The 16,137-nt window shown below is 41.4% G+C and overlaps 1 protein-coding gene across 2 annotated transcripts in view; it reads right to left on the bottom strand.

Annotated features, from left to right (window-relative positions):
- Positions 1–16,137, bottom strand: part of PLXNB2 (plexin B2) — a 182,532-nt gene that overhangs the window by 27,690 nt on the left and 138,705 nt on the right. For both annotated transcript variants that reach the window (XM_066591865.1, XM_066591866.1), the window contains 5 exons: positions 11,451–11,559; positions 8,043–8,179; positions 3,734–3,901; positions 2,541–2,661; positions 1,562–1,792 (listed from right to left, as the gene is read on the bottom strand). In XM_066591865.1, coding sequence (XP_066447962.1) covers positions 1,562–1,792; positions 2,541–2,661; positions 3,734–3,901; positions 8,043–8,179; positions 11,451–11,559 — 766 coding nt within the window. The remainder of the gene's footprint in view (positions 1–1,561; positions 1,793–2,540; positions 2,662–3,733; positions 3,902–8,042; positions 8,180–11,450; positions 11,560–16,137) is intronic.

Here is a 16,137-nt window from a genome sequence, read left to right as displayed (position 1 = left end):
CATAAATGGCAATACTGTCATAAAATATGACCCATCAATGGATTTGCAGTCTGTTTCTTTGGGGTCTGTTATACATTTTGGAGCTAATTTATAACTAACAAGTTTGAACTATGATTAGATCATATTAACAAACACTGTCTAAAATAAAACTTAAGCCCAATGTCCATAGGCAAAATTGAATTGAGGCACGAGCCACAGTTCAAGTAGCCCACAGAGATGAATGGGGCATCTACACTTAATTAAACACTTGCAGATTTTATTTGATTTGATTTGCGGATGGCACGCACGCAAAAGAAATTGCAGCTTGCTCCATTTTACTGCGGATTACGCACGGAAGGGCCCCATTCATCTCTATGGAAGCGAGCGATCTGCAGTGCATCCGCAAATACAACTGCAGATGCATTGCAGATTTGAAGGTTAAAATCAATTAGGCAGGTGGGGTTGCTGATTTTTTCCGCTCGGATGATCTGCTGTACATCAGTGTACATCAGCGCTGGAAGAAAGCACAATCCGCGATCTCCCACAAGCAATAAAATATCAATTTATTAATGGCTCTCACCGCAAATGCTGTGGAAATCCATGTGTGCCGTGGACATGAGGCCTTATACATATAACGTTCAAATATACGATATTAAAAAGTCAAAATGATCAAATCTACTGGAATCTGCCATGTCTTTGCTTAAAATAATAAATATAGCTTGAAAAAGGCTCCGGCAATGTACGTAGGGGGTACTAGAAGCAAATTAGCTTTCAAACTGCAGTTAGGATGAAGCCATGCGGTGTGGCTGAACACTTGAGCCAAATGATATACATCTGCAGTGGCCAATGGATAAATGATTTGTGGTACAATCATGCGGCAATTGACCACCGTGCGTCGGACGCATCGGACAGTGCGTCTGTACCTGTATAAAACGTCGTTTACACGCAAAGATAATCTTTCAAACGATTTTAGTGATGATCATTTTTGCATAAAGTGTTAATGGACACTAATGTACATTAACACTTTAGCATCTTCATTTGCGTGTAAAGGGGCCTCCGGGAGCTGCTTGCAGAGCCCAGTATGTGGGCTGGGCACTGCACACAGCTGCATTGTTCTCGCATGAGTGGACAGCAGAATGCAATGTAATTTCCCGACTCCCGCTGATAACACAGCATGAGGTCTCTTGAGAGGTACTTTATCTCTCTGCGGCTGAACGATGTATTTTAAGCTCACCTTAAAATCATAAATCAGACGAAAAGTGCACGATGTGCGCATTTACATGCAATGATTATCGCTCATCGTTTGAGCGAATTTTGAGCGATAATCGTTGCGTGTAAATGGGCCTGTTACTCTGAGACGGTTAAATTAATCCTCTTAACTTGATCCTAAATTTGGTGTGCAATATGTTACATCCGAAATCAGGTGACAATAGCAACAAAAAAAACCCCAAACTTAACCACCAATCAGAGGTCTTCATAAGGATCCAACTGGCTGCTAGAAAGGGAGACCTTAAATAATGCATATACAAGCTCACAAACACAAATGTGTCCACACAGACACCAGAGTCATCAGCATTGTTACCTTGGCATTAATGAGATTGTTCACTTGTTTTTTGATACCATCTGTGAAGTTATCAAACGTAGGATCAAAGAGATAAATGAAAGAGAGTTCAGTTGTCTGCAGGTTTGTCATAAAGCCATCCATTTTAATCACTACAGTAACCTCCGAGTTCAGGTAATTTTCCGGGACTGGAGGAGAGGAGAATATTATTACTGTGTCATTGACTTTTTCAAGGATGTCTTCCTTTTCTATCTGTAAAGAATAAAGAAAGAAAAGCGCTGACCTTTCAAATAACACGCTATGGATAACTGTACCGAAATAGGAACTTTTATACATTTATAGACATTTAATATAGCACTCAGGCAAATGGAAACTCACTGTGAAGAGAAAAAAAAGAGAAGTGTAAAGGCAATATAAAGCCCTGGGTAATAGCCAAAGAGCCCAAACTTCGAGGAGGTCTGTGAATGTGAGACAATATGAAGAATCCAATGTTACCCGTATCTGCTTGCCATGTGTTCCCATCATGGAGATATTGATCATCGAAGTTGCCACACACCATACGCAAATTAGCAGCGGATCAGGCTCTCTGCCTGCCCATTGTTGGAAAACCCACCCCATTCAGTGCTTTGTGACGTCTCCAGCAGCGGAGACATCACCAAGCGCCAGGCACCCATGGTGTGATGGACCTGGCACTGCCCTCTGGTTTCTAATCTGAACAGCAACCAGTAATAAGATGTGAGCAGAGCCGAATTGCCTATCAGGAGTTCCGGTATCTTTGTGGTGTGGTCTGCAGTGCAGGATAGTGAAGCATGCTACACTATACAGTATATTTCGATTTTTGCCATCCCTCCCCTTACCCCCCCAAAAAAGAAAAAAAAACTAAAACTTTCATAAATATGTCAAAAGGAGCTCTTTTGGCACACATATCCCCGTTAGAAACGTGTATGTTATATTATATGCATTTCTAGCCACACAGTCATGATATAAGTTAAATACTTACTATATGGAAGGCATTCCCATCCAGTTCTCTTTTCTCTCTGCTTGACTGCAGTGTGGCCATCATGCTGAAATTCTGCACGAGATTAAATCCTGACCCAGAAATGGTGATATTTCTTCCTCCGCTGAAACAATGAAAGAGTTACATTACCACTGCAGTCTACAGTCAGAGTAATCATCATTATTTCGGTGAGCATCCAGTCTGAGCCGGCTAGTACTGCTGTTCCATTCATTTAGTTGTCTCAAGTCTACAAGTACCAACTAGTTATTTGGCAATCATGACAAATTACAAATATGTGCAAATTGAAAAACAAACCCCTCAATTTCAAATCTGTTGTATCATTAGGTGAACTGCCTAGGTTGGCTTTACACCGGATGACTAGCATCCCAACAGTTGTCAGGAATAGTTGCTAAAGTGACAGTCTGCTTTTATACAGAGCAATCATTCTGCACTTTGTCCTCTTCCGGAGGGGAGGTGGGAGAGCCAAAAATCAACTAGAGATTAGGGAGCAAACTATCACTTGTCAGCCTGCTGGTGGCAGTGTCGGCACGGGATGACTGGCCTTTGCATTCCCTCCTTCGAGGGATTACTTGGGTGACAGTCATCCGGTGTAAAGCCCCCATCACATACTGCACATTGCTGATCGGCATCTCTACAGTGACTTGGGTCCTAAGCATTCCTGAGCCTGAGTGACACTGCTGTAATACAGAGGATTCTTGGGGGGGGGTGGGTTTGGTACGTGGGGCAGTTGCTCAGCTGTATACTTGTTTGCAGTATTCTTCAGGTCAGGAATGATCAGATTTTCATGTGCATTTTGAATGACCTTTCCTGTCAGAGGAGGGAGAAACCGCTGAAACAACATAACACAGTCATAGCAGAACAAACAGGAAGCTACAAACTCCACCACCATAACATAACTTGTTTCTCCACTTTTATATTCTGCGAATATAATGCGATGGGAAAACAAACTGACATGTCAGATGTGGGATGCTAAGCAACTAAGAGAAACTGAGGCAACTAATGCAGTCGATCAACAATACAGTCATGGTGTGCAGTAACCCTCGGGCAGGCATATAGTCTATCTTTATATAGGATTCACATCTAGACCATTTTAGAGAAGTGAATGAAAATCAGTTAAAGAAAGAAGAAGTGAACATTTGCCACGATTTGACCACCCGGCAGATCATTTTACATACCTAGCAAAACTGCGGTCAGGGTTAAACTGGGAAATGATGGGATTGTTTTTGTAAGTAAACTTCCCAGCTTCCTTTAAGGTGTTCGTACCATAGGACAACTTCACTTTGACAGCTTCTTCTTTATTTCCTTCACTTGTAATGCAGATTATTTCTTCACCAAATGAAATGCTGTGAGAAAAAAAACGCAGACATGTCAGGAGGGCGATGCTAAGCAGGTAATGCTCTTCAAGAAAAATGACTGGTGAATAAGAAATAGGCAATAAATATGCGCATCCTTTACGCCTCACGTCTTCCACAGGGAGAATAGACAAATGATATGGCAGTTAATGCGGTCTACCATAATTGCAAAATAAAAGAAATCCAGAAATAATCTCTTCACAAAAATGGACAGCTTTAGAGTCCGCCCCAAGTTTAGTTTTCAGAAGTGCCATTCAAGAATAAAATAAGGTGGTCTCTAATGGAGAGTTCAAGCTACATCGGTGGTGCAGTCTTTAAATAGGGGTAACACTTATGACAAGTAAGTAGAATCAACATAATGAGAAATTAAAGCAATATACCAAATTGTGTCTAAGGCTGCTTGTCCACGGGCGTTGCAAAATTCCGCAGTGGATCTCCGCCGCCCAGGAGCAGGAGCCTGCAGGTGGATCTCCACGGTCAGCCTGACAGATAGGCTGCTTGCAGAGAATCGCGGCAATGCTGCGAATTGATGGCTGCGAGTGGAGAATCTCTATGATGACAGAGGGGCGTGGCCGGATTATTGCCGCGGGAAACGCAGTGAACATTTGCCCGTGGGCAGGAGCCCTAAAGGTCCTTTTACATTGACTGAGAATGTGTAAACAAACGCCAAGAGGCAAACCTGTTCACCCAACCTTCTCAGATGTTAGAAACTTTGCATATTTGTCATGGTGTGTGAATATAGTGTATATATATATACACCTATATACACACACACACACCTCAAATTTCACACCCATCAGATCCGTGGGTCAAGAAGAGGGTTAATTTTCCAAAGGTCATTGAGAATAATTTGTAATAACTCGTATCTCGGAAACTATTGGACGTAGGAAGATGTGCAAGGTGTCATACTCTTTGTAATGCTTAGGTTGCTAACATTTTTACTAACGCTGTCATTCCAATACAAGTTAAAATAAAATTGTAACAAAAAAATTCAACTTTTTTTTTTTTTTTTTATAACCAAGCCACTCCAGAGAGAAAGCTGAAAAATGCAGGGTAAAAAGAAGGATAATGTTTTATTCTAATCTGCAATAATAATGTGGATGGGAGGAGCACAATGCCTGTCTGAATAAGCCCTATGGAGTTCTCCAGCACTCATGAAGTGTTCACATGAATCTTTTTTATGGATGGCAATCTTCGGTTTTTAGCCAGATGTTCTAGTAAATATTTGTTTGTAATCCTCAATGGTGCTCAAGGACCACATACTGGTATATAACTTCCTGCACACTTCTGCCATCTCTGTGCACTGAGAGTTCACTGTGAAACCGGACACTTGCACTCGTGATGTATTGTAGCAGTGATGTCCGCTGTCCACTTACTCTCCATTCACCAGCACATCATCTCTCAGTGCTTAATCTCCTCCTCAGTAACGCTTCAGCTTCAATAACTGCACATTATTAAATGGCATGGCTTTGTCCCATGACTTAACTGCTCTGCCTATAAGTTCAGCCTTACGGTGTACAAAAAAAAACAACACATTTTGACAGCGGCACAAACCCCCTACTGAACTCAGTGAGGCGATGAACATGCAGGGCCCCTGGAACACGAAGCAACGATCCAAAAAAGATCCAGTAAAAAGTTTTTATAAGTTCAGCCTTGTCTCACTGTCGCAGATTGCCTGTGTGAGGGGGGATGAAGACAGCATTCCGCAGACAGTGAGAAGAGCGAGGAATAGGAATGATGCAGAAAAGTTTATGTAGTGACTACAGCTGCGGCAGGCCAGGATCTGTCACTCCAGGGTTATTCACTGCTCTGTGTTTGTCTGGACAGAGAACAGACAGGAAAGGGAGGGGGAGGGGGGGGGGGGGGGGACTATCAAGACTATAAAAAGGTACAAGGACACTTCAGCAAGATTTAGTCTTTCTAAAATCTTCATCTTAAAGTCATATAAATAAGGTATATACAGATGTTACACAAATTTCAAACACTTTCTACAGCACCATATTTATCTACCCTGCCAGTATATGCATTATTTTATGGTTAGTAAGAGATGAAGAACTATTTTTTTTTAAATCAAAAACTAAAACCTCTTCCTGTAATTTTGTCGTAAGAAAGGTCAACGTTTGTTTATAATATTATTATTATATACACACATACATAATCTCCTACATTTTCAGCCCTCTCTCTGGAGTGGCTCAGTTCTAACATAAAAGAAATTCAAAATTTTGTTACTTCAACTTGTATTGGAATTGCAGTGTTAGGAAAAATGTTATAAATCACATATTATGAAGATAATGACATCAGGCACATCATATTACGCCCAATATTTTCCAAGATATGATTGAAACTTAGCCCCGCCCCACCTACTTTCATTGCAAATAGTGCAGGGGGTGGAGAGGAGGCAGAGAGGGGCGGGAGCTCAGTTCCTGCTCCTGGCTCTTCCATCCTCCCCCCCCCCTGTACACGAGGACAACGTATATCGGCTCGGCGTGAAAACCGAGCCGATATACGTTTGTGGGAATGCACCCTTAGCAGTATGTTTATGTTCACTGTCCTGCTAAAATTGAACCAATTTTCCAATCCTAGTTAGTGAAAAGCATCATTGCATAATTGTGCTGCCACCATCGTGCTTCACTGTGAGAATGGTGTTCTTGGGATTATGGGAAGTTTTGGGTTTGTATCTCAGTGTTTCCCATGATGGCCAAAAGTTCAGTTTTAGTCTAGTCTGATTAGAGAACTTTTTTCCCTGTCTTTGGGGAGTCTGCTACATACTGTTTGGCAAATTCCAAATGTGTTTTTTCTACGTTCTTTAAATAGTACCCATACTTTAAAAATATATATATTTCAATGTACATAATAGGCGATTCTAAGCATTTTTGCAATATGTCTTATCAGCCTGTTCTGTACATTGCAGTATATTGATATAAGTGATCAAATGAACGCAAGTTCAAGTACCCTATGGGACTTAAAAAAATCTAAACAAAAATTAAGAACAAAAATAGAAACATTTCTGCTCAGTATTCTTATTCCCCATTATATAGCAGTTCTATGCTAAAAGCAAGAACTGGATTACAAAACCTTCTCGATTATGGCATGCTGAATTAAGGAATGCCACTGTACTAATTTCTAGTTTTCACATACAATTTGAGAAAGGGTATTTTTTTCAAATATCATGGAGTACTATATTCTGCTACATATTAGGAACAGAGCCAATAAAATACCTAGTTTGATTTGTAGACTTGAACATTAGCTGGAGTGGGATTGGCTGAAGTTACTTATAATTTAAAAGGGAATTGAAAATCATGGAGCATTTGTTACTAATCACTGTATCTCTCTTCAGCCAAATTGGCAAATCTCTAAGCAAAGCTTCGGAATACAACAGGGACAGCTGGAACAATTTGGCAAGTTCTCCAGCACAGCTTGAAGTCAAAGGTTCTGGTGAGCAGCACAGTAACCCCTTCATTCACACAGCATTCCAATTAGCTATTGACCCTCTCGGAATTAACCAAATCATGCATCCTCTTGACTCTTAAAAAAACAATTGCCATATTAGCCACAGAAGTCGCTAATAATAATTATAATAATGAACAGGTCTTAAGATATATTTGGCTGATTAGGCCAAAGAGGTTTATTTGCCTTTCAACACACTTCTATAGCCAAACACAGTATTAAACGCATACATTTGAATAATCTAGGGCAGAAAGAGTTAAAATATCTGTAGAAAGACAACGCAGCAGACTAGGCCTAAGTAGTTGTACTGCAGTCTCGGATTATGTCCCTTATAGCTACAGGTTTCAGATGTGCTCATCATTTGTTGCTGTGATTAATGTAACCTTTCCAACACAGTTTGGCAGGCATCTGGTTTAGAGCCAGTTCCTATTGTAAACTACCCAAAGCAGTGCTCTAACCAGTTCCTCGCCTCTGCTTACCCAGGCAGTCAGTGAATTCCCTTTTCTTCTAATTAATCCTTATGTCCTATTCAAGATTCTTCAACTCTCTGCAACACTATGACCCATATATGCAGCATTCCTGCTCGTTTGCCGTATTTACCGCCAAATTTAAAGTCCAAAATATTAATTAACTGCTATAGTGTTGAGAAGCAAGGTAGAAGGATTGCATTTTAGATACTACATACACTTTACAAGGGGCACCACGAAGAGACACTTGAACATCATTTTTGGATCCAGTTTCTAGATTTTGTCCAGATATTGTAATGTATGTTCCTCCAGCGAGAACACCTTCAACTGGTCTCACAGATATCGGTTCTGGTTCCTGGAGAGGAGGAAAAGAGCCTATAAGTCACGGCACTTAAACTAAAGCCGTAATGTACAGGGTAATTATGGTTGCATCTTTTTTTTATAAGTTCTCATTCACAGAGAGGAGAAACCGCATTGATTTGCTTTCATGTATTCAGTATTTACATGCTTGGAAAAAAACACAGCATGTCCTATTTTGGTCCATATTATGGACCGAAATAGCCCTTTAAAGTCAATGAAATTGTGAAAATACATTTTCACTGTGTATTTACGCATGACATCAATGGGCTTTCTGGCGGATTTTTTTTTCACATGCATGAAAAAGGCAATGAATGCTAGCGCACAAAAGGAAAAACGCAATAAACAGTGAATACTCCGAAACTGAATACGCCTGTGTGAGTGAGCCCTGAAGCTGGTTTATTCATTCAGGAATTGACTGCCACCAACAGGAATGACATGAAAAGATGGAAGAACTCTTCAAGATTTTACTGCACTTACAGGTGTTCAATGTGGGCGCTGTTGGCGACTTGGCAGATGTCAATTCGGTACTGCAGCTCTGCCCAGACCCGTCCAAGCATATCCTCTGCCATGATTCCACTGAGTTGTGGTGTCACCCACAGCGCCCACATCAAACATCTGTAAGTGCATTAAAAAGTTGTAGAATCTGTCTGTGTCATTCTGGCTGTTGTATGTCCATTCATGTAGGAATCAATCAGCTTTACTTTTGTCCCACTCTTTGAGTCACACTGTATTTCTTTCTTGCTTCCAGGTAATTAACACATTGTACAATCAAGTTTCCTGCATGTCCTAGAATTAAATTTAAGTTATGTATATACAATAAATAATTTAGGTACGTTTGAAAGGCGTCTGCTGTACTTTTCTTATTGTGTGCTACTATTGGGTTTACTCTAAATCTGCTCAGTGAACTTATATGCTATATCACTTCATTATCTTAAGGAGGTTGTGCCAGAGTTTGAAGTTATCCTCTCTCCACAGGATAGGAAATACCTTGATGATCGGCGAGTGTCCCACAGCTGAAACCACAACCAATCGCAAAAATGAGACTGATGTTTCCCGCTCACCTGTCACTGCAGGGGTTGCTTCTGTTGATGGGGGGAAAACTTGAGATTCAGGTACTCCTCCTTTACGGCTTGTTTAGACTAGCGCTATTTTCGTGCTGCTAAGCAGAACACAGAACGCACTTCTAAAGGAACCAATAGGTGAATCAGCGCGACTAACAAAGATAGGACATGTGAGTGCAAACTTGCATGTCGGGCCCGAGGTGCGCGGAAAGAGAAGACCTGTCCTATCTTTGCTGCGTGCTTTCCATAGTTCCTATGGGAGCCCTGAAAGCGCGCACCTCGGATCGCGTGAACGGGCTACTTCACGTAGCTTTAAGTAGCCCATTCACACAATCTTTTCAGCACTATAGCCGCGCGAAAATAGCGCTACTCTGAACAAGGCCTTAAGATCTGATCTTGGTGTGTGGGTTAATTACAAATAGCAGGACTGACGGGAAGAGGTTAACTTTCACACCTCTGGTTTGAAACCATTGTATATTTTTAGGAAATACTATAACTTAGCAATTTTCCCCTATCATATCCATATTTATCTGCAAAAAAAAGTCGGCATTATGTTGAAAACTTTCAGCAACATTACAAACAGTATTCTAATATCCTATAAATGAAAGAGCGGCACATAGAAGCTTTGAGCAATCCCAAAAGGGCAGATGTCAGCTTTGATCTGAAGCTACCGTGCCAGAGAGCATCAGAAATTCCACACTTCCTGTATGTACTAGGAAGGGAGCCAAGAGAAGTAGACAGCTTGTGGGTACCTCATCTGAAGCTGACACAAAGGATGCACAGAGCTCCGATCGGAAGCAGCCACTGCAGTGGTGTCAGCATCAGTCTGCAACTCACATACTCATTTGCATTGCCTCTAGTTAGGCTGGGATTTGGGAAGCGTTACTGCAGCTGAATCTTGATCATCGTAGATCACATCCCGGGGCATTCTTTAATGTCATGTTGAAGATACAACAGGGCCACCATTGAAAATTCTAACTTTCATCTACACAAGTTTTACATTGCAAACCCTTGATGAAACAGGATTATTATATGTCACAGTAACAAACCAACTGCTTTAACAAATGAATCATGAAAAGCAAGTATAGACAAACAGTAAGTACAGACATTACCCAATTTCTCTAGTAACAAGTTGCATTTTCATATCTTGGCCACATTTAGGATATGTTCACACGGAGCTTTTACTGCGTATTCCGCACCACAATATGCTTGCAATAAGCGTTCCATTGATTTACAATGGGATACATTGCAAATGTCTCTGTATTAAAGAGCTGCCCCCCCCCCCCCAATGTGCGTTTAAAGTATGTGTTGCGGGGGGTGGGGGGGGGGGGGAAGTGGCATGTCAATCAATTTCTAGGTCAGATTCTGGGTCAGCAATCGATGGGACTTCATAATATGTGGTAAAGTACACATTGCCAGCTATGGACACGTATTTTGACATGTATCTGCACTGAGAGCTATTTTCTGCCCAGTCAATTATGCCATGTGAACATACCCTAAAAATTGTACTTGCTGTTAACCCTTCTATATGAAAACCACAAAATCAATACAAAAATGTTCTTATTGGCTGGTTATGGTTATAAACTTGACTGTTTGTGCATCCACATTAGAGGGCAGAAAATCTACAGCATAATACAGTTAGCAACAAAGTGACTGAGATCCTAACAAATCTCATCTATACATTGCGGGGAAAAAACGTATGCGAAAATTAAGCTGCAGTGCGGATTTTAAATCGCAGCATCTTAATTTTTACTTACGATACACAGTGTGAAATCTGCTGCAAATATGTAGAACGATAGAATGTACCCTCACAAAAATGTACCCTCTCCCTATTAACCCTTTGCAATCCAATTTTGGATTCAGGGTTTCCTAGGGGGCTCTCCCTTACTGCCATTATATAATGGCACCATCTGCTGGCCAGAACCATTACTGCAGTATGGGACATGCTGGAGAGGCCCCCGACAACAGAGCGGCCAGTAATATACAGTAAGAATACCCTGTTGGACATCTTCCGACATCGGAGCTGTACAGCCTTCAATCAGAATGTCTTCAGACGTCAGACAGTGGATTGGAAAGGGTTAAATATGATATTTATAGGTGAGATGTTGCAGAAAACTGTTAAAGCTAGAATTAAAAGAACTGAAAAAAAACTATTTTTTCTTTTGAAAGCCAACATGATGGCAGTCATACGTCGCCTTTATTTACCTGATATGTAAAAGCAAGACTGCTTGGTGAGAATCCTTCCTTTCCATTTACCATTATATTAATGTTTCCAGACTGAGCAAAAGGTGCTGGTCCAACCTCGCATATAACCCTTCAGATAAAAAACAAATAAATGGAGAATTATGCAAGTCGGCTAAACACAAAATATAGACAATACAGGTCAATTCCAGCCTACAACATCCAGAAATGCGGTCATGCTATGTGACATCCTCTACAACATAATAAAGGAGCATTTTCGGTCCGCTGTGTGATTACATCAGGGAGGGCTGTAGTGCAGAAAACAGCTGCGTGACTGAACCTCCGAATGGAAACAAAAAGAACCATTTGCCAACATTGTGAAATGGGAACCACTTTGGTGTCAGCTTTACAAAGTGTCCGTTCTATTTGTAGCAAAGAATAGTGTAATCGACTGTAAAACTAACACTAAAGCGGTGGCCATTGAACAAAGAAAGTAAATGGTTCCGTTTGGTCTGATCGTGGGTTCTGTCACAGTGCTGTTGTCTAAACCTGTGATGAAACCCACTGATGTAGTCACAGTGTTCTGTGTGAACTATCCCTGACTGACTTCAGAATAAGCGGTTGTGGTTGGTAATTAGCAATAACACCATTTCGTGACTTATCTGCATTTTTTTCCCTTCTGCAGGCTGCATCTCTAATAGTCCATTCTTCTTAAACTCTGCTGCAGAAGGGCTGATGTCTCCCATATAAAGCTCATGGAGAGAGATCAGATCATTTCTCACCAAGGCTCTGTTCACATCTTCGTCAGAGGCTCCGTTTGGGACCTCCAATGCAGATCTGTCCCAAAATTATGGCAATTATGTCAGAATCCTGAAGGACCACATTGTGGTAAATGGGGACCATCTAACAACAATCATTTATGGCATGCAATTTGGATCCAGCGCTCCCCATACTCTTGTTGTTTGGCTACTATGACAGAGCCAAAGAGAATCATTGTATCTGCATTTCACTCTGCCACATCTCCTTTCCACTCCACTCTTCTCTCCGTGGAAATCTATGAGCTGCAGCTGTAATCTGATCAATCAGTGAAATAATCCAACTTCATCACTGCCGTAAAGACAGGATTTGATCACTCAGTGTCAGTTCAGTGGTAGTTACAGTCAATATATGAGGCAGGTACAGAAAAGTAAAGACTAACTACACTTTTTAAAAACTTTTGACATCAGTGGGGCTCCAGGTGCTGGGACCCTGCTGACTGCTGAAATGAAGAGGCTGCAGCGCTCACTTAATTACTCCGCCGTTCGGCTGTCTTCTTTGCTTGCTGGCTCCTCTCATCAGTGGAAGACGGACACATAAATGTCTATTGCAGTCCATGCATCCATCTTCAGGTATCGAGAAGTTTAAAAAGTTTTCTACAATTGCTGCTAGTCCACAATCTTTTCTTGAAGAACCTTCCTAGAAAGGTCATTTATGCTTTGCCTGGTGTCACGGTACACATATGGCAATCTGAACGACTAACAGCCGATATGGCTTAAACAGTGTATGATGAGGTCGGCATAATGATGATTTACCAGACTGTCCGCTCAAGCATCAACCTACTTCTATACAATGTTTATGGCCAGTTGACCACCTTTTATCAGCCGGCAAGATTTCCTGCACATTCCTGGAACAGTGTGAAAGGTGTCTGCATTTACATTTGTCCCTGGGTTTAGTGTTTTATGTGATTTCTGTGGTTTTTCCGAGGCTGGAATAGTCTCTTATTCTACTCAGTAAAATGAATGGAAACTTCAATTATCATTAACACTGAACTCAATGGCTTGCATTAGAAACTAAAGCCTTTACGTTGCTGTGAACTTAGGCTAAATTATAAAATGTGCCATTTACCTAATGCTTATACTACATAACAGCAAGACAAGCACAGTAGTCACTTGTAATCAATATTTCTCGTTAAGCTTGCTGTAGTTTTAACATGGGCAATGAGCAAATGACTTTCTCCACTGCATTTAGATGTGTTACAATAGTATTAGTTCATTAAGCACAAACCAATCTTAGCGACAGACTGCAATTCTGGAGGTGTTAGCTTCCCAATCAGTGCAGTGTCTCTCACTCCGAAATGCTGTAAAGTTATTCCCAACAGAATTTTCACAATTAGCAAGATATCTGTAACTTCTTTCCTGGAAATGTACCAATTTATTTGGTCCCCTCATTGACACCTTTTTTTTATTCTGCTACTTAGTTACAAAAGGAAAAGCCCAAAAATGTACTGCTAGGATAGTTTATTTCAAAGTATGACACACAGATACAGAAAATTAACAGCAGCATCAAATAGCAGCTTCTTGGAGTACATAACATTAATAGGCATTTCCAAAATAGGTGCTGCAGGTAGTGAAAACCACTGTAGAAAGCATTAACCCCTTGAGTGGCACGCCCGGAAAATTTCCAGGGCCAAGCTCCACTGCTCATAGCGATACTGCCCGGAAGATTTCCGGGCTATGTATCACTATGGGAGCTGCAGAGCACAATGCCACAAGCTGTGACAGTGTGTTCTGCCTGCACAGACCCACACAGAGCAGTGCAAGGGCTTTGAAAAACCAGCAGAAGATATTGCCGACATGTCGGCAATCTCCTGCTTTGTTTACAGGTTGCCATAGAGACCATCGGCTCGTCAGAAGCAAGCCGATGGTCTCTGTGGCAGGGAGAGCTGGTTGTTAGCTGTCAGAGGACAGCTAGGTACTAGCTCTTACAGCAGAGATCAGAGAAAACCTCCGATCTCTGCTGTGTTAACCCTTTACATGCTGCAGTCTATGTGACTGCAGCATGTAAAGGGTTGTCACTGCAGCATGTAAAGGGCTGTCACCATCGGACCCCCGGAATGTGATCAGGGGTCCTGATGGGTCCCTGTGGAAGTCCCCTATAGGGACAAAAATAAAAAAATAAAAAAAATAAAAAAAACACTTGTCTCCCTTTACTTTGTAAAAAATCAAAAATACAATCACACATGTGGTATCCATGCGTCGTAATGACCCAGAGAAGGAAGTTAATACATTATTTAACCCCTTAATGACATGGCCCCTTTTTTTCTTTTTTCCCCATTTCTTTTTTTCCTCCCCCCTGTTTAAAAAATCACAACTTGTCCCGCAAAAAACAAGCCCTCATATGGCCATGTCAATGGAAAAATGAAAAAGTTATGGCTCTTGAGACGCAACTGCAAAACTAGTTGAAATTCAATGATTAGACCTTTTTAAAATACCTGCCCTGGTGGGCACGACAGGGTGATAGGAAACCTGCCACTCAAGGGGTTAAAGGGAGTATTGTGTCTTTACTATTGATGACATAGCCTCAGGATAGGTTATTAATAGTTTATTGGTGGGGGTCCGGCGGTTGAGATCCTTGCCGATCAGCTCATCCTCCTGCCCACTACCTGTGCAGCAGGGCCAGACGTGGTCATTGGTGGTCAGGGCCAGAAGTGTAATAAAAGCTTCACTCCCACTGAAATCAATGGTAGCGGTACCTCCTATTACACTTCTAGCCCTGACCACTGATTACGACGTCCGTTCCCACTGCATCAACAGCGGGCCAAAAGATCAGCTTATTGGTAGGGATCCTGAGAGAACCCCCTGCTGATCAACTATGGAAGACCTATCCCGAGGCCAGGACATCATTAGTAAGAGCTTGGAAAACCCCTTTAAGCCTTCTTCCTTGATGTCCATCTCTACATAAGCAAAACCAATATAAAACTACTGCGGTTCGGTGTCTAGCATTACAGCTATAAAAAGAAAAAAAAAAAAAGGATTTTAATACCCTTGGAGACTATAGAGAATGCTCTATTAGAATAATTTCCATACCAAATCATGTACTGCCAGAACTTTGCAAAACGCAATGCTAATGCATTATTATTAATTAATTCATGAATTTCGTATAAACTAAAATAGGAGTTTAAAAATACGTTACACGAAAGGAGCAATAAACATCTATTTGATTACCCAATTAAGGGCTCATGCCCACAAGCAATACGGAATACCTCAATTCAAATATCAAGATATCAATGGAGCCCTCCAGCTGCGGAAATCCGTGGTAAGATAGAACACACCGCAATTTCTTTCCCGCAGTAGAAATCCGCATGTGTGCATTGGCAGGCAGAAAGCCACTAGCTTCAATAGAACCTTGCCACTGCGGAATTCACATGTGGGAAACGCGGTGCAAATCTGTCCGTGGGCATTCCCCCTAAGAGAGACGGCGTTTTTTGTGCCTTAATAACCAAGCTATTTTCAACATGTTTTCATTGTCTTCTTGAAAGTGCCGTTACCTTTTTATTTATTTGTCAACACAGCTATATGAGGGCTAGTGGCAGAACTACCTATGGCAGAATTCTAGCAGCTAAAAGTTGCAATTAAGAGGCTTGAGTCTTATAATACATTGGCCGCACTTCCCACTAGCACAAACTTCACAGGATTCGCATTTTAAAGAAGAGAGGAATAAAAACGGATTTTAATTTCCCTGGCTATATCTGGTTTGGTCGAAACACCATGCAGAGGAGGGCGGAAGAACAAACAGTGGTGCATGGCGTTGTGTTGGCGGAAAAAAAGTACAGCTAAAAGAACAGTGCCACTTGCACGTTTTGAACCTTAGGTGCTTACTGGTAGCACAGGCAGCAAACAAAAAGCTTCTACGCTTCCAGATAGACACCCAGCAACACTCCTCCTTCCACCAC

Source organism: Eleutherodactylus coqui, chromosome 2 (genome assembly GCF_035609145.1).
Source record: "Eleutherodactylus coqui strain aEleCoq1 chromosome 2, aEleCoq1.hap1, whole genome shotgun sequence".
Classification (NCBI taxonomy): domain Eukaryota; kingdom Metazoa; phylum Chordata; class Amphibia; order Anura; family Eleutherodactylidae; genus Eleutherodactylus; species Eleutherodactylus coqui.
Note: the sequence above shows the minus strand (reverse complement) of the source record. Positions and strands in the feature narration are given on the sequence as shown.